General features: G+C 36.5%; 1 protein-coding gene and 1 long non-coding RNA gene across 7 annotated transcripts in view; one reads left to right on the top strand and one right to left on the bottom strand.

Annotated features, from left to right (window-relative positions):
- Positions 1–14,212, top strand: part of NT5C3A (5'-nucleotidase, cytosolic IIIA) — a 25,680-nt gene extending 11,468 nt beyond the window's left edge. For 2 of the 6 annotated variants that reach the window (XM_059848502.1, XM_059848521.1), the window contains exons 2-10: positions 2,125–2,231; positions 9,033–9,131; positions 9,572–9,641; positions 10,335–10,381; positions 10,528–10,613; positions 10,863–10,952; positions 12,190–12,352; positions 12,674–12,874; positions 13,603–14,212. In XM_059848502.1, coding sequence (XP_059704485.1) covers positions 2,125–2,231; positions 9,033–9,131; positions 9,572–9,641; positions 10,335–10,381; positions 10,528–10,613; positions 10,863–10,952; positions 12,190–12,352; positions 12,674–12,874; positions 13,603–13,704 — 965 coding nt within the window. In that variant the 3' untranslated portion in view covers positions 13,705–14,212. Of the gene's footprint in view, positions 1–1,723; positions 1,741–2,124; positions 2,232–4,782; positions 4,834–9,032; positions 9,132–9,571; positions 9,642–10,334; positions 10,382–10,527; positions 10,614–10,862; positions 10,953–12,189; positions 12,353–12,673; positions 12,875–13,602 lie in introns of those variants that run through there. The other 4 variants (XM_059848549.1, XM_059848511.1, XM_059848530.1 and 1 more) reach the window with 3 other exon arrangements.
- The window catches only part of LOC132328607 (uncharacterized), a 24,537-nt gene extending 5,954 nt beyond the window's left edge, over positions 1–18,583 (bottom strand). Inside the window, exon 1 of the long non-coding RNA XR_009486815.1 lies at positions 18,036–18,583. This is a non-coding gene — a long non-coding RNA (uncharacterized LOC132328607). The remainder of the gene's footprint in view (positions 1–18,035) is intronic.

The following is an 18,583-nucleotide window of genomic DNA, read 5'->3' as shown; positions in this document are numbered from 1 at the left end:
CAAACTGAGTGTGTCAAGTGATATCTTACCTGAACTACATGATTCATCTAGCAATAGTATTTTACTTCATTGTTTGTAACATTTTTTTAAACATTGGAAATCTAGCAGGGACATAAACTCCAGCTTTTTGTTGTGCAAATAATTCATATTTATTCAATACACTTCGCTCTACATATGTTTCCCAAACATTATTATAAAAATATTAATGAAAAGCATGCTGCCTATATTGAAATACTATGAAGTGCAAAATTATCTGAATGTTACCTGTTACAACAGTGTACAAATACTCAAACAAGTAGTTTAGTGGTAGCTATGAATCCTGGCAATACCAATGCCTAGTAAGTTCAATTTACTCTATATGGTCTTTGCAGGGATTATGTTATATTTTGAACATACCTTTCAAACTCTTTCACTGCTTCAGGAAACAGCAGACTTTGACATGTACATTTTAGGGGATCTTGGTCAATTCTAAGAGGATAAGTGTTGATTAAAGTTGCATGTTTTGTATTAGATCAAGTATTCAGTTGTTTTGTTGGCTCAAAACAGAGAACACTTCTGAAAACAAAATGAAAGTGCACATGTAGGTCAGATACACTGAGGAATCCTGACAGACTACATAGTAGCCTACAGTTGAAATGCAGACACAAAACATATGGATCTACTGTATCATTCAGAAAGTCTGTTGTTTTGGGGGTTTTTTTTTAGTGTAGAAAGCACACTGGATATTTTCATAACTAATGAATTTCTAGAGTCCTGCTATTGTTGGGGTTTTTTTATAGCATTACAGGTTTTGTACATGCTACACTTGTAACTTGCCCTTGATTTAGCTCTGACAATTACACTGGTCACATTAGTAGCCATGTATGAATTGGCCTCATGTTGGTGGTTAGTCCTGGCATCCTGAAACAGGGATCATAAACCTGAGGTTGAACATGAGTTAGGGGTAGTAATAGAGAAGCTTACACTGCTGCTGCAGCAATAGTCAGCTTTGCATGCCACTAGCATTTACATAACTTCAAATGTAAAATACAATTAGACAATAGTTCCTTCATCTCCTCACTCTAAAAACCATTTCTTTTTAATCCATCTTCTGTCACCTAGTTATGGTCTTTGATCAGGCAGCATGCCTAATGACAAACTTCTAAAACTATGCGGAGTTGCCTTGTCTCTCAAAAATCCTGACAAACAAGGCTCCTTGATTTCCTGTTTCAGTATCACACAGATAATTATAGCCAAAACAAAGATTCATTAATTCATTTGCTCCTTCTACATGAATGAATGTGTGCTGCCTAGTAAACATTAATGAAATCATGTCAATGAAGCTCTAAGAAATTTGTGGCACTGTGCAACAGGAAATACTAAAATACTTGGAAAGATTTTGTAAAAGGGCTAAAAAGTAGCAAAATAGTAAACTTCTGCTTTGAACAACAACTGCCTTCCTCTGTTAGAGCAGCCCAAATTTGCCTGCTGCATCCATGAAAGCTGTTCATTCAGTGAAGGTCAAAGGTTTTGTTGTTGGTGAACCAGCTGATGATCTGTAAGCTCGTCGGGCTGTACTGCTGAGCATAACAAACTGCTGTGCACTGCTGACATGCGTCACAGGACCCTGGGGTTTTGCACGGGGATTAGTCAGGCTGTATTTGGAAACGCCCTCAACTGCACCCTGTGCTGCTATATTAGTGTGTCTCAAGCAAGAGGAATTTTCTTTTGCTTCTGCAGCTGCTCCTGCAAAACCCTCTGGTAAGTGTGCCCAGCTTCTGTCAGCAGTATTGACTGTCTTCTTGCCTGTGTTTTTAAGCCAAGGTTATGAGCTGAGGGCTTACTTACAGTTCTTAATTGTGACTGTGAAAAAAACTAAACAACTGTATTTTTAAATTAAAAATTTGATAGCATAGAATGAGCAACAGCATCAAAGGAATAAATATACTTAGTGGTTTTCATTGAATAGCTTAAATGTTCCTCTACTTTTAACTATGTATCAGACTATTCTGAAGTCTTGGTATTTTCACAGTGATGTCGCTATGTACCATGCATGTTGGCTTTTATTTTATACAGCAGGAATAGAAAGACCACATAATATAGCAGACCAATTCTTAAAAGGATTTGGTTGGTTTTTGTTGGCAGCCTGCATGCAAGCCCTGCATCTCTGGACTCTGCTTGCCACCTATGCTGCTGCAGTAGGACAAAATCAAGGACAGAAGAATCAGGAGTGCCCTAAGCTCAACGCACAGGTACTCTCCTTTAAAAACACAAGAGGAAATGCTGTTGTCATGTTTTCTGTGAAAGCACTCTCTCCGGATTTTTATAAGGGTTTTTTTTTTCCAAATTTAGTATCAGAATCCAGCACATTAAGTATAAAAATTTGTAAATAAATAAACACAGTAAACCAGGAAAAATTATTTTTAGTATGCATCCTATGCCGTGTCTTAAAATAGCTTAAGCAGTGAACCCATTTTCAGTTATTTCATATAACCTGTGTTGGGTGTCTAGTTTTACAGCATGTTATCAAGGAACTGTGAATATACTTAGTGTTCTGTTGTTTCATTCCTATAATAACTACTTTTTAACTAAGTACTCCTAAGGCTATTTCTTGACAGAACTATTCAAATAGTAATTTGGTAATTACTAGTTACTAAGGATTTCTTACCATATTTGAGCTTGCATCATCTGAATATAACATGTATTATATTTTTTGGGAATTATAAATTACTGAGTCTCTGTCCTGAGCTCAGATTATGCTAGAAGAGTGCACGATAACTATTGAAGTTCTCCTGACTACCTGCACATAATGGAGTGATTGATGTGATTACGCTCATGTCTAGTACCTTTTGATGTTCCTGTCTAAACTATAAGCCTACTAACAGCTGGAGCAGCTAAGAGGGACCTCTGTTGCACTCATGGGCCAGAATTCAAATTGTCTGAATTATAGGCAGTCTTGCTTTATACATGAGCATAAGTATATGGAGGAACAGATCCCCACAGTGTCATTCTGTGGATTTTGTTATAGCTCCCCCGTTTCTTGCAACTCAAATTTTGCAAAATGCAGAAATTACATGGAGAAGCTTGCATGCTTTCAGAAGTTTTTTGTAAGCTTTGTTTTCTAGAGCAAGTAATGTTCTGTAATAATAGGGAAAAAAAAAGAAAAAAAAAAGGATTGGAAAATAACATGTAAATTAAGGAATGTACCCTATTTCTTTATATTTTTACCAAACTGTTACTTTCTTCCACCAAGAACACCAAAACCAGTTTTCTGTAGCTTCTGAGTATCAAATTTCGCAGCTATCACTGCTGCCATGCCCTGCCTTTTTTGGTACATGTCCATAAGTGAATATATGTGATAGCTAGTCTAAGACCTTGAAACTGGGCATCTGCAGTTCCCAAAATAAATGTCATTTAGTCTTGGTTTATATTCTTGTACCTGGAAGCTGTCACCATAGATTAGAATAAAATTTACAAATAATTTTCCCCTAGCCAATTTATCACATTGATTTCCATTTGCCTTGCTCAGAAATAACATGGATAGTCCTCTCTCCCTGCCAGCCCACCCTTGTGTGTTCTCTCTATCAAAAGATAACAGGTTTGAAACCCAGTCTAGTCTAAGGCAGGTTTACCAACAAAGTAGGAAATAGAAATTGTGTTATACTTGAAATTCACATCCTATCAATAGCATTACAGCTAGATCTTTATTTAGATCTTATTTATTACCCTGTCCCTTTCATGACATTATGGTAATCTGAAATTTTGTGGAATATTTTTAGTACATTTACAAGTGTGAGAACAGTTCTTACTGTGATTCAGAATTACTGACATCTAACAAAGTACTCCATCAATCATTGAGATTTATAGAGAAGTTCTCCTAAAACTTTGTCCACCTATAATCCAGGGTGTTTTCTTAGCAATGATTTGGGTTTTGGGAGGCTTCCATACTAGATGAGTCTTTATAAAATAAGAAAACTTGGTATTTGCCAAGTAGTGTAGGCTTACAGGGTATCAGTATAAAAATACTCTGCACCATTTTTTTATGTCCTTCGTCAGAGCAATACTTAGCAGACTTACGATGACAACCTCCTACAGTTTGAGTTAGTACTAGTAATATTTCAAGCTCTGTGTCTAGGGTTGATTGTGAAATGAGCCATATCTCTATGTAGTTAAGATAGCAAGTAATTCATCAACTCATCCTTCCCTACTTAAAATTACTGACAGTGAACACGAAAGGTCACTCAGTTGTCCTTTATATAGAGTTTTTTATTTCATTTTTTAAATTTTTGTGTTAATCATCAGGACTTGTTATACTGGGTAGGGGGAGGAAAGTAACTGCTGTACCTCCAACACTCAGGAGACTGAAAAATTCAGTATAATCCTAGCTCCAGAACATGACATTACTCCTTGTGGACACAATCAGTTTTTAATTTCCTGGGATACCTAATTGGAAATGTCTACAATGGCAGCTAAATTCACTTAGATCACTAAAATGAATGACAGGTCTTATCACCAGCTTCTGTTTTATAATCAAATTGACATAGCATGCACTTAGATACACGCTGCCTCATATACTAAGACAACTTATGTACTAAGCAGCATCGGGATACATAAAAGCAGGTCTTTTGCACTTCTGTTATCCAGTTTTATGTAAGAAACTTCATTTCAAAACTAGAATTCTCAATATGGCAAATAACTTCTCTTTACTTAACCCAGCTACACAGATGCATGTCTCATGTACTAAATAGATTTGTAATTTTCAGAACTATCCTTGTTGTAAATGACCCATTCTGTGGTTTGTAGGACTGGGGGATATCCAAACCTGCGTGAATCCATTACTGTTCATTCCTCAAGGTATGACCATAACATTCTTAGCTACAAAATAATTTCCTACATCCTTATTCCAGTTACCTGCTATCACAAACAAGCAGAGAATTGTTTCCTTTTTCATAAATCCAACTAAGCTCAACCTTTAAAATAATCTTTTTCAGTTTTGTTCCTCTTTCTCTCAAGGGCTCCTAAAAAATGTCAGATATAGAAACTAAAATGTATTTGTGGCCAGTGTATATGCCAACCACAAATTACCTTTGGGAGTTGTCATACATATGTTTCATGACACACCAGCCTCTGAGCTATTCAGTAGCATATAGATGCTCTTGGTTAGAAAGCAAAACTCTTCTCACACTTTTATAATATGACAGAATAAATAGGGGCACTTTTGCCCCTAAAAGTGATTTAACATTATGTACTTTCAGATGTCACCATGAATTTTGAATTCCTTTTCCTGTGCTTATGTAGTTTTAGTTCTGTATGTAGAAGCTCCTGGTTAGGAAAAGCTTTCTTGGCTTGGTTAAGTGCTGTGTAGATTTTTTGTTGGTTTCTTCTCTATCTGTGCTCATCCCAGTCAACTGGTGCATCAGAATTTTGGGAGGTTTATGTGCACACTGAGTTGATTGCTAGAATTTTCTTAAACAGTAAATAGAAACACTAATTTTATCAAATTGACTCAACTTTTTACCCTTTGCTCTTTCATCTGTCTTATCAGTTCTTTCCAACTAGAATCTACTTTTCTCTTTCAACTGTGAAGAATGGCAAATATGCAACAACGACACAACAGCTAAACTGGACAGAAGTATAAAACATTGGAGGAGACAATTTGTCAGAAAATTGGTGGCTGCAGTTTCAGTTCCATTTACCCAGTCCTTAGACAGTTTCACTTACTTCTACTATAATAATGATAAAGAAAAAATAAAAGAATTTCTACTTAATGTTCATTTGCAAATATTAATACAAGGAACTAGCGATAGGAAAAGTGGCTATTTTGTCTAACCCTATTTGTCTGAGGATTTATCAGATGTCACTCCTGTAATGTAGACTTGTTTATTCCTCTGAGAGAGCCTGTGAGACTGAAAGTGTCTGGGTTATACTTGCTGCAGAAAACTTTGTCCCACCCCTAAATTAAAATATTCTTCAACCAATTTGTGTGCAAAAATGGAGAGTGTGTTAGAAATAAATTAATCTTATAAACTGATCTTGAGTATGAGTTTACAACATCAAAGCAGGAAGTTTTCGTCATGCTTAAAATCTTTAGCAATTTCTTGTTTGACATGATCTACTAAAGTGTTTACCAAGATTTTTCCTCAGGTTGTTTCAGAAATTGGCGAAAGGGCTTAGTCTGAAATGAAACAGTATCAAGCAATCCAATTTTCCTCATCCAGTTCCTTCCTCTGATCTCTCCATCCACCCCAACATCTGTTTAAATTAATTATATTAGGAAATCTGTTGCTTAGTATCTAAGTAAACCAAATAATGCTTGAACTACTTCTTTAAAAATCATGCATTTAGATTTCACTGTTTAATTTTTGCATTCTAAATCTAAAAATAAATATATAATTTGCTGAAAGTTAAAGGAATTATGTTAGTCAGTTTACAGTACAAAAATTACCTAACCAAGTCAATTTACAGTACAAAAATTACCAAGTCAAAGTGCTTTGTGCTTCATTATAAAGAATATTTATATGCAGAAAAAAGTGGAAAACTTACTTTTGTTTACCAGCATCATATAACATACAAAAGAAATACCATAAAGCACTTTTTAAGAGTTACAGATTATTAATATTTTGTTTTGTGAAGCTAAATGTGCTGCTAATTGTGAATAAAGAAATGCTTTGTAAAGGTATATCTCAAAAGATTAGTGAATTCTTTGATGGTTATTTTTCAGGAATTCTATTTCTTGTCAACATTCATTAGCTTTCTCAATAACTCCCAGCCTGGGAAGTAGCTGAGAGCTGGAAGTCAGTCCTGATGTACTTTTTGTGGCTTTGCTTTGCTAAAAGAAGTAGTAGCAAGGCACTGCAACAACACAAGGAACTCAGGGATATTGGCTTAGGAGATACCACTTTTACAGAAAATGTCTTTGCCAAAGGACCAGAAAGAACAACCTTAATTCTTCCAATCAAAGTGAAATTAATAGAGTTTGTTTCTTTATTTAAAATTTATCAGAGACTCATGATTAGGGTTCTAGAAGGATTTCTGTTTTCAGTTTTAAGCATTGTCTTTGGGGATATCAGCCAGAAAGTGGCTGTAAGCACAGTGGGGATTTAAAATTATTTGTTTTACTGAAAGATAGGAGCACTGACTTGGAAGAAAAGATACAATCCAGAATGATTAAATGTAAAATATAACACTTTGCACAAATACCTGTTTCTTTCTAGGGGTCATTTTGAATAATATTTGGTCATTACCAACTGAATTTGAGTTGTTCTCACCATATTACTGCTAACACAGGGCATGTGTTTTAATGTACATGCAAAGATGCTACCTGAAGACAAGGGCCAAAGGGTCCCTTTAGCCAAGGCCTTGTCAGAGCAGAGCAGAAAGGTCTGAGCATCCACAGTCATGGACGCTGTGTTGGAAGAACAATGTGGTTCAAGTGGGTGGGCCAAGACAAGATCAAGAATTATCAGAAATTTAGAAAATTGTGTTCTGCAAAAGAAGATTGAAGAACCACTGGGGTTTTACATTCTGGCAGAAGGGGAAAATTTATCCAGTGAGTGTCTGAGAAAAAGAACACTTTTCTCCAAGTTTAATGACTTGAAATTACAGCAAGGAAGATTAGACATTAAGGAAACTTTTCTAAACAGGTAGTTGAGGAATGTGAGGAATATGTGAGTGGGGGTTTTGAACAAAGAGTTAGATGAGCCTGTGCTCATCTGATAAGGATGTAGCTGCAATGTTTTGCTCCCACCTGAGAACACAGTGGACTAGAGCTGATATTTCAAGGTATGTCCAGATCCTTCTTGTGTCTGGCACACAAGTGTCTTTTCCCTTACAAAAACCTGTGTTTGCATACCTTAAAATGGCACCTGTTCTCTTACATGATAACCGAATTGCAATTTGACTGCAAGTTGGCTGTTACTAATGAAGAAAAGACTTACTAGCATCAAGAGCTGGAAGAACCAGTTCTGCATGACTTACTGACAATTGGTGATATGGGAACTCTGGGTCCAGAAATGTCCTGAAATAGAATCTCCCTCCACCTTTTTTTTTTTTAATTAGCTCATTGCAGCGCTGATTACATGCTAGCTATAAGAAAAGGAAGGTTGAAGGGTCAGAATGTTAAAAATGCAATTCCTAGCACTTTATAATCTCAGAAGTTTTATAAACAGAAAATAAAGCTTACTACTCATAAATGCCCGTTTAGACAGATTGCAAATGTCTGATGTCTTTTCTTTAGAATGGGTCCATACATGATTATAAAGGAAATACATGCTACATTGGAAAATTACTGTAAATAAACAATTCTTCTACTGATTGGCAAGTCTGAAGATAAACTCTTAGAATAAACAAAGGTTTGGGGAGTTGTTTGGTGAAGAATTGAGTTTTGTGGGGTTTAGGGGTTTTTTTTCTTGTTTTACACCAAATTCCTCATTATCATAACATTCAAGAAATATACTTCATGCAAAAGGAATGTATAGTGTGATATCGTGTTATTTCAAAAGTGTGCAGTGAAATAGGTAATGGTAGCAATTGATGGACTGGCTAGGGAGGAGAGATTACTGCACAGCCTTGTTGTATTGAAGTACTCAGTTGACATTCATTCAGCATTTCTCAAGGAAGCAATAGAGGTCTTCTTTATCTCTGTTGATACTTTAAAGGCATATTAATTGCTAAGAGAGTTAGTTTTAAGATTTACCATCTCCTAGTGACATATCTGAATCACAAGATGATCCCATATGTTCTGTTCCTACATATCTCCCTTTTTTCCTACAACTATAATGACCTTTCCTGAGTGTCAATTTATTGAAAAAAGTGATATTAGGAAAGGAAATGAAAATAGATGTTGCAAGCAAACAGAACAGTATGCAGTCATTGATTAATACATCCAGAGTATTTTCTGCTTCTTCTTACTCTTGTCTTTCTGTCCTGACGATGTCTTGATTTCACATGAAAATGTTTGTAGATGCAGAGCTTCCAACCTGATGGACAGCAGCTTTTGCCTAGGAGGTTTTCCTCTGCAAGTGTATTTATGTCTTTGTTCTTACTCTTCATAGATGCCAGAATTTCAGAAGAAGACTGTCCATATTAAGGATCCAGCAAGAGTAGAGGAGATTATTTGTGGCCTCATCAAAGGTGGAGCTGCCAAACTTCAGGTAAAGGTGCAAAGAGTTTGGAATAAAAGCAATTGTGGGATTGTTACTCTTTGCCAAAAAATTTAGGCATATCTATATATATGTAATAGAATTCAACCTTCAAGATATCTCATAAACTTAGACATGGTAACTCTTTTAATATTCCTTGTTGATTCAACTGTAATTCAGCCAGACACTAGTTCAGTAAATGACATAACATAGAAGCTTAGTAATTTCAGAAAAAATTCTCAGCAAAGAAATGGGAAAAACAGTTTTGTTAGAAAAAACTACCCTTCTGGGATCTGCTAGCTTCCATGACAATGGCTCAATAGAATAGGGAGGCTTCTGTGACACACATGCTACTCAGCTGCAGCTATTGTTGATCGTTCAGAATTTCTAGCCATTCTTTATTTTGTTCCTCCATGTTGTAAGACAGTTTTGCTTTTTCTTTCCTTAAATAGATTATTACAGATTTTGATATGACATTAAGTAGATTTTCCTACAATGGAAAAAGATGTCCAACTTGTCATAGTGAGTACTTTTTTTTTTTTTAATACAGATTGATTTGTTTGCTCCTTTTAGTTTTTCCTATGTTTTAATTTTCTATTCAATTTATTTCCAAATGAGATTTTATATTGACTTGTTACCTAATCTGTACATTCTACTGACAAAGTATTCTAGTGACTGTGTTTTTATATGTGTATATATATTAATCAAAATCTGTGTGAATTAAATCAGATAAGTTGCCCTTCACAATTAAAACATTAAATTTTGAACTCTCAGATGTTAGTGGCTAAATATGGCATGGTTGACTTTTGTTTTTCAAGAATCCATCATAGTCCTGACACCTGGAAGGACCAGATAGTAAACTCCTTAGAATTTTTGGCAATTTTATCCTTATGCTGTAGTCTTTTGGAACAAACAAGGAGAAGTGAGAACTCTAAAACATATAGGATGCCTCAGAATGATTTTGAAAACAATTAAGTCTCAACAAACAGATACAAAAGCTTGTAACTGACCTTGTAAATCAGAGATGAAGGGAAGAGCATCTTTACACTTATGAAGAAAAATGTGCTTTTTGCTGGTTGCTGGTAAGAAAGATTCTGAGGAAGCATATTGGTATGTCACCAGACATTGTCATCTGTGACATTTACAATGTTGTAGATCAAAGTAAAAGAAATGTATCATCTTGTTTAACTGTCTTTTTTTTCACCCCTTTCCCAGACATCATTGATAACTCTAAGATCATCACAGATGAATGTCGGAAAAAGGTAAACAAAAAACCTACAAGAATTTGGTTTGTTGTACAGACATCTATAATTATTCCCTGACAAGTGTGTTATTTTGATTGCTTAGACCAAACCCCCATGTATTTTATGAAGTACATTAAATATCTGATGGGGTTTTTTCCCTTTAGTTATTTCAGCTGAAAGAAACTTACTATGCCATTGAAATTGATCCAGCTCTCACCATTGAAGAGAAATACCCATATATGGTAGAATGGTAAGAGACACCTCCTACTTTCAGATTGCATTAATATTAGATTTAGTAAGTTTTTTAAAGCAATTTAATGGCAGTATTTAGCCATCACATTAACTGAATTAATATCTTAAAGGTTTGTACGACTGGTTTTGTTTTGCTCTTAACCTGAATAAGCAAGAATTAACCATACAGGAAGCTTTTAATCATGAAATTTTATGAAAGGTGAACCTTAGTAAGCAACATTCAACCCATTTTCTGTTTATGTTCTAGGTACCATAAATCTCATGCACTACTCATTGAACAAGGCTTACAGAAGGACAAGTTTGCAGAAATTGTAAGGGAATCTGATGTTATGCTGAAGTAAGTTCCTTTTGATTTCAATTATATCAATCTGTTCCAGAGCATTTTCTGTAGATTTTTCCTGAATGTTGGGGGGAGGAAAAAAAAGAAAAGGGAAATTTAAAAACCCACACATTTTTCTGAGAATGAGACACCTTAACCTTGGACCACATTGAGCTATCCATGCTCCCGCTTGATTGGTGTTGTATCTGTTGAAATGCAGACAATAATCTCACTGTATGAAGCAGAGATCTGGAACTTTTTTTAGTCCCTTCTGTACAAGCTTAAATTCTGTAGACTTTCATCCTCTTTAAATTGCACTGGTGACCTTTTTTTTTTTTTTTAAGAGCAATGTAACATGTAACTTAATTCTTTTGAGAAACACTGGAGGAAGGTTTCATATGTTGTATTAAATATTGTTCTTCTGTGGCTAAAGGCAAGTTTAAAAGACAGCAAAATCCTTGTTCAAAATGTGCTGTGGCTTCTATCTCTTTGAAAGCCCTCTAGAACTGTCTGTAAATTTTGGAATACTGAAACAGGATGTTAGAGCTTAAATAGTGGAAGTATTTTTTCACTGACTGAATCATTATTTTTTGTACAACAGACAAGGACCCAGTCTCTGTTTGAAAGCCTAAGTCCATATTGATTGAAACTTCATCTACAAGCTAAAATTCTTTCCAGAACTTTCACAATACTTTTTTAAAACATAAAATTCTACCAATCTATGTCTGTATGGAGAGAGCATATAGAGATGATATTATCTTGTTCCTGAAATGCTATACATAGGGTACTGAATACTAAAAAACTTTCAGGAGAGAGCAACAATAAATGTTTTCAAGATATAAAAACCAAAATTTGTTGTATAGTAATGACCCTAAAGAAAGTCACATATTTAAGCAAGGAAGATTGAAAAGAGATGTACAACCTGATACTAGCTAGAGTGAGCTCTGATTGCTTGTTCTGGAGTACTTAAGGAGGGGGAAATGTTTTTAAATCTTTAAAACATGATTAGATATTTGGGGGGCAGAAATGATACAGACCAATACTAAACAGCTTTATGCAGAAGTTTCTTACAAACATGCCTTGTGTTAGGTTGATGGTTCTTGATGACCTGAAAAGGTGAATAAAAGAAATGCAGTAAAGCGTTCAGAAAATATTAATTCTTTTCCAAAGATGATGTGATTGTCTCCTAAAAACTGGGAATTTTCTTGGCTTTCTTTATTTGAGATTTGATTTGTATTTTCATTTTGTGTTGCAGAGAAGGGTATGAGAACTTCTTTGATAAGCTCAGTGAACATAATATTCCTGTGTTCATATTTTCTGCTGGGATTGGTGACATTCTTGAGGAAGTGATCCACCAGGCTGGGGTCTACCATTCTAATGTCAAAGTGGTTTCCAATTTCATGGATTTTGATGAAAATGTATGTATGAAATAACACATTCTTATCAAACATGTTTGATAAATACCACACTGTTTGTGGTATTTAGTATCAATTTATACACACTAAAAGATAGATATATAGAGAGATAGATCTATACACTCCTCCAATCAGGGAGAATCATTGTCTGCCTGCTCCTAACTGTGCTGTCACAGCCATGACATTACTCTAAACTAATTTATCTTGTTCATCATGACAGATTATGTAGTTCAGTCTTGGCTCAACAGTAACACCTCTTTCATTCTAGATGCTGTCCTGCCTGAATGGTACCAAACATAACTTCATTGTTGCTTTTTTCAATAGGGAATATTAAAAGGATTTAAAGGAGAATTGATTCATGTTTACAACAAACATGATGGTGCCTTGAAGAACACAGAGTACTTCAAACAGCTAAAAGACAACAGCAATATCATACTGCTGGGTGATTCTCAAGGAGACTTGAGTATGGCAGATGGAGTAGCAAATGTTGAGCACATTCTTAAGATTGGCTATCTCAATGATAAAGTAAGTAGCCTTACATAACCTTGTAAGCTTTGAATGAAGCACTGGGAGTTAGAAACAGGTTCGTTATAATGTGTTTCAGATATCAAACCAAGTGTTTAACCTATTTGGGTTGACATTTCAAACATTTTTTCATGGATTTTTTTCTAACCCAAATAAGCTCAGAGCCACAAGTATATATTGCCTTGGTTTTTGTACAGAGCTACTTCTAAATAGGTGTTTCCTAGAGAAGTAAAATTCAGAGACTATAAAAATTCTCTTAAATTCCTGTGGCTTCTCCTTCTTTCAGTACAAAATTGATAATTGAGAAAAATTATAATCTCACAAATAACAAATCCAGGCAGTCCCTCCTCTTTTCTTTTTACTTTTTGGGGGTTTTAAGTGACACTCAACTGATTATTTGATAAGTTATAATGAATATCCATTTGGATTGACGAGAGAGAAAACTTCAGTTTATATTTCTCCCTGCCCTTCCAAAAGTAGTTCTTTCAGTATGTCTGTGTGTGAGATCCTGGAATAAACATGAGGTATTATATCCTGGAATGCACTTTCGGTCAGGCCACTCCTACTCTGTCCTCATGTGGAATTCACTTGTAGGAGTAATACATTATGTGCATGGCTTATTCCCAGAATCTGGTTTAAAGATTGGGCAGTATTTTAATGACAAAAACTCTTTCAATAATTAATTATATAACTAAGGGGGTCTTTCTCTTTATCCCTTCTGCAATTAGGTAGACGAGCTTTTGGAAAAATACATGGACTCTTATGATATTGTCTTGGTGAAAGATGAATCCCTGGAAGTTGCCAACTCCATTTTACAGAAAATCCTGTAAATTGCAGTCTCAAGTCACTCCACTCCTTCCAGGAGGCAACTGGACAGAAGAGCACACATGTGCTATCTTAGATGTGTTTATTATTCATTTACGGAACTGTTTGATTTAATTTAAAACTTTTATCTTCATTTTGGTATTATGGAATATATATTGTATCAATTATCAACTACAAGCTCCTTTTACTGCTCTTACACTGTTCTTTATTGTCTCACACTCCTGTTATAACGAGATCTAAATTGGATTTATAGACGTGATAAACTGCTGCTGATGGGATACTGTGTTCACTGTCCTTTTTAATCAGGCATTTCAGAGCAGCATTTAGAAAATGTGGCTATTTTGTAAAATTGAAGGTGTAAATGCTATGTAAAAAGAGTGTGCATTTGTTGCCTTTTCAAAGACATTTCGGTCTCAGCTGTACTTTGAAGGATCTTACTCATATGCTACATAATTTCACACAAGGTTTTCATACATATATTTTTCATCAGTAAAAATGCTTTTATTCATCCAATTCAGGCAAAGTGTTTCTTCTTCATGTTTTTGCATCATTGCACAACATTCTCTATCCTTACTGTTTCTTTATCCTCTGTGAAATGGGAAGAATGTTTTAAGTTAGTGGGTCCGAGATAAATTTACTCATCTTTGTAACAACAGATGGTTTCACAAGCTGATAGTCCACAGCCTGCCTGCAACAAGCAGGGGCATCCTGAACTAGACCAGACTGCTCAGAGCCCCATCCAACCTGACCTTGGATGTTTCCAGGGATGAGGCATCTACCACCTCTCTGTGCAACCTGTGCCAGTTTCACCACCCTCCCCACAAAAAAAATCTTCTGCAGTTTTTTCCCCGGTATTGAGCACATTACAGCACCTCTCAGCATTGTGTACAGAGTACAGCTTAATACAGCCACAATTTCAGAAGCTTGCTCAGATATATTGCAGGATGAGTTAAAGATGATGTTATGACCCTGCTCCTGTGAGGTCTGGGCTGTACTAAATCTATTCATTAATAAAAGAGAGCAAATCATGCAACTCCCCTAATGTGCAATATAATCATTGTTCCCCTTTGCTTTCTTTTATACAGAACAGAAACTGTGCCATCTTCCGTTCCCTGAGGAATTGTAATGAAAATGTGGGAAAGTTTAGATCTGCATTCTCTTCCACCAGAATTACAACATATCTCAAGAAATGGTCTCTTTCCTTACAGCCTCTGGTCTGTTATTAAAATTCTGACTTGGTATTACCAGACACATTTTTTTCCAAATCAGCAGCTTTACATCTGTTACTACCACTGCCAGAACCTTTCCAAGAAGGGAAGAGAGAGGATGGTTTCCATACCCCACCTCTGCATCCTCTGCAGTAAAATGAAATTAATCATCCCTGTATTTTGAATGCAGGGCAGAGGCTCAATGCAAAATCTGAGGTAGTGTGAGCATCCTTTCACAAATCTCACTGCACAGTGCTGTGCCATCAGGGAACTGCTGAGCACAGGGACCTTTTAGAAATTCCATCCTGCATCTGAACAGGCAGTGTTTGAGGGATGATGTCCTCCTTGTACTTAACCTACAGTCGTGCAGTTCCCTCAGCCTGACATGGGCAGCCAGGAGGACAGAGGTGGGATCCTTGAGAAGAAAACCAGTAGGACAATCAAGATGAAGATCTTGAGGATAGCCTTGGCTGCCTTCCATTCCAGAGGCGTGACTCAGGCAGTAGCAGCAAACTGGAAGAGCTGAAGGCACCCTGGCAGTGCCAGGAACAGGAGGAGATGGGAGCAACAGCTGCTAAGAGCCTGTTAGCCAAAGCCAAAAGATGGGGAGAGCTTGAAGGCAGCAGTGATAGCTGCTAAGTCAGCAGTCACAGGGACTGGGTGTGAAGTTTGGCCTAGTCTCTGTGGCCTCTCTCCCTGTCTCCTCCATTTTCCTGGAGCAGGAAGGAGGGCAGAATGGACATGGCAAAACTGAGAGAGAGGGAGCAGCCTCCCTACAGCCTCCCTTGTGCCTGCACTGCAGCTTCAGCAGCATGGGCAGGACAAGCAGAGCCATGCTTCATGTGACTCCTCATGGGCATCAGTATGAGCTGCCCACCCAGTGACTTGGTCTGCACCACCCAGGCACAGCAAGGATTTGAGGAATGCTGCAGCATTTCCAGGGGAGATCTGCAGACACAATTTTTTTAACAGCTCACATTTGGCATTTTAGGCACCTGCAGAACTTTACACTGGCTGGACTAATGTTATGGTTTTGGGAGGAGGGGAGTGAATCTTGGGTTTAGAGCTGTCTTAAACAGGCAGTCATGCTGGCTCTTTTGTCATAGCTGCCAAATAAAAGTCCAAAAGGCAAAGGCCTTCTGAAAAACATCAAGGTGTTTGGATGCACTGCTTACTCAACCAGCCTCTAGTTGCAAGAGTCTAATTACCAGGCATTACTACCAAAGTGTACACTGGGACAAAGTTTTCCATTTACAGGCAGTTTATCTTTGGAATACAGATAACAGCTAAAATTTAGAGTGTGAAGTGTAGCTGATAGTCATACCTTCGTAGCACAGATGTGTCAGCAACACTCTCTGGCACTCTGACTACAAGTGTAATGGATTTCCCTGACTATCTCAGCACCAGGGAAAAGAAGGGGGGCAGTTCTGGTCTCTCTGTGTGGTATTTCTGAGAAGGGAAGTGGCCCATGTTTTCATCAAACTTGCCTCAGGATACACATAAACTCATTTATCCTCTCTCCAGAATTTTTCCTCAGCCTCACTCAGCAGGTGAGCAAGCCACCACTCTTTCAGCATGATGAAGATCTTGTTCAACCCACAATTAAAAAAAACCCCAACAAATAAACAAACAAAACCACATAGAAGAGCATATGCAGAGTAATACAGAAAGTGACTAGGAAGCATCGTTAAAAGTAGTTACCAAAACAAGTCTCCAACTACATCTTAATCTGAATTACTGAAATTAGTATTCAGCCTCCCTAGAAGCCACCCATGTCAGAAGGAAATGAGATGGTTTTCCAACTACATGGACATCTAAAACTGCTAGAGGATTTCAGATGACCACCACATTTCAAGCATTATGTAAGGAAGATTTTCCAACCTCACGTCCAAGCAGGTGGACAATGAACGTTCAGTCCATAATGACAATCACTTAAAGAAAAGGATTCTTGCCCTTCCACAAAGATGCAGGTAAGTTAAGAACTCCAGCACGCTTTTCTTCTATCACTAAAACCTGTTAGTCTCAGAACCTGTGTTAAAGATCTGCTAGAGCAATAAACCTTTGCTAGGACTTGAAAGCAATTCAGCCACATTGCAGTTCCTTGATAGAACCCATTTGCTGTACAAGGGGTATCTCTGCCAAATAATTTACTTCTTGAAATGCCATTCTTACAGCTTTATAGAAAAAAGAGTTACTTATGCAATCAACCTGAAGCAGGAGGTCAGATTTTAAAAACCTGCATTGTGCTGTACAGATTATCATTGTTCACCATCTCACATCCCACTGCCAGCCATAACTCTTGTTTAGTATTACAGGGAAAACACAAGATACATTTTTAAATATCCTCCTCCACTTTATCAAAATCCCATTGTTTTATCACTAGACTGTTGTACAGAAAGTAAAATTTGTATTATCAGTTGCCTCTCCAAAACCATGACCAAAATTAACTGCAAACAAAATTAACTATACACCTACAGGTTAAGCCATCCTTCTCCAGCCATTCTAATTCTTGCAATTGCTATTGAGATTGCCCTTTCAGTTTTAAGAAAGAAATACTGTAAGTAGTATGTCTTTCCAAATAAAATTTCTCACCAGAAACATTTTTCAACCCTGAAAATGTATTTAATTTATTATTTAGTTTGGAAAGAAAGATATGCATTTCCCAGACCATTTTCCCATAGCCAAAAGATTCTATCTAAAGTTAAAAGAAAATAACAAAATTAAGTGGATTTGTTACTCTTTTTTCTTCCTCTACTCACAATATCTGTTGACTGTAGTACATGTCCAAGGTCAAGTATTTGGGACCTTTTTTTAGCTGAAAATGAATCCTCCTCTTAGCGGGTGTTGCAGCCAGCTCAAATGTCCTCCCACTGTCAAACAAATACTGATAGTGCTGAACTGAGCTAAAAATTTGCACCCCGTACTAGCCAAATATGTCATTTTCAAGTTTTAAGGAAAATCCAAATATTTTTTCCACAAGGAAAAACATAGTATTGAAGTTCAACAACTGCAAATTCTAATTTGAGTATAATGTCTGTTATACTTGCACCAGATGGAGTTACACAGCAGAAAGCATTGCTATCAAACTAGGACACAAAAATCACACAGAAAATACTATTCATAAATACCTGGGTTTTTCTGGGTATGCACCCCTGTTGCTTTTCTTTTCCACTGAGCCCCTGACAATTCAGTCACCAATTGCCAACCTAGGCTGCCAGCACCTTCTTTCCTAACAGCAGTCAGCTGCCAGCTCTGAGAATAGCAGCTGCCTGTTCATTAGAGGAGTAGAAACAGCCTGAGTTCTGGAGAGCCCCTCGTTAGCTGAGCCCAGTTACATCTGGTTCTTAATGACCCTTGAGAGCCATCATCTATTTTTATAAAGTAATCTCAGTTAAGTATGGTAAAAAACTATCTAGATACTAATTCTATAAATAAATAAATCCAAAATAGAGAGATTCTATAGATAATTCAAAATAGCTAAGTTCTAACTATTAGGAGATTGTAGATACTAATAGATAAATTCTACATAAGCAAATCCTAAATACTAACAATAAAATGCTACTAAAGAGATTAATTGTAAATAGATAGCTAGATTAATTCTAAATAGCTAGTTTCTCCTTAAAAAAAAAAAAATTACACTTTGACATAGAAGAAGGTGGCCCCAAGCCTTCCTTCA

The sequence above is a fragment of the Haemorhous mexicanus genome, chromosome 1, assembly GCF_027477595.1.
Source record: "Haemorhous mexicanus isolate bHaeMex1 chromosome 1, bHaeMex1.pri, whole genome shotgun sequence".
In the NCBI taxonomy this organism is placed as follows: domain Eukaryota; kingdom Metazoa; phylum Chordata; class Aves; order Passeriformes; family Fringillidae; genus Haemorhous; species Haemorhous mexicanus.
The sequence above is the reverse complement of the archived record's forward strand: the minus strand, read 5'-3'. Positions and strand labels throughout refer to the sequence as shown.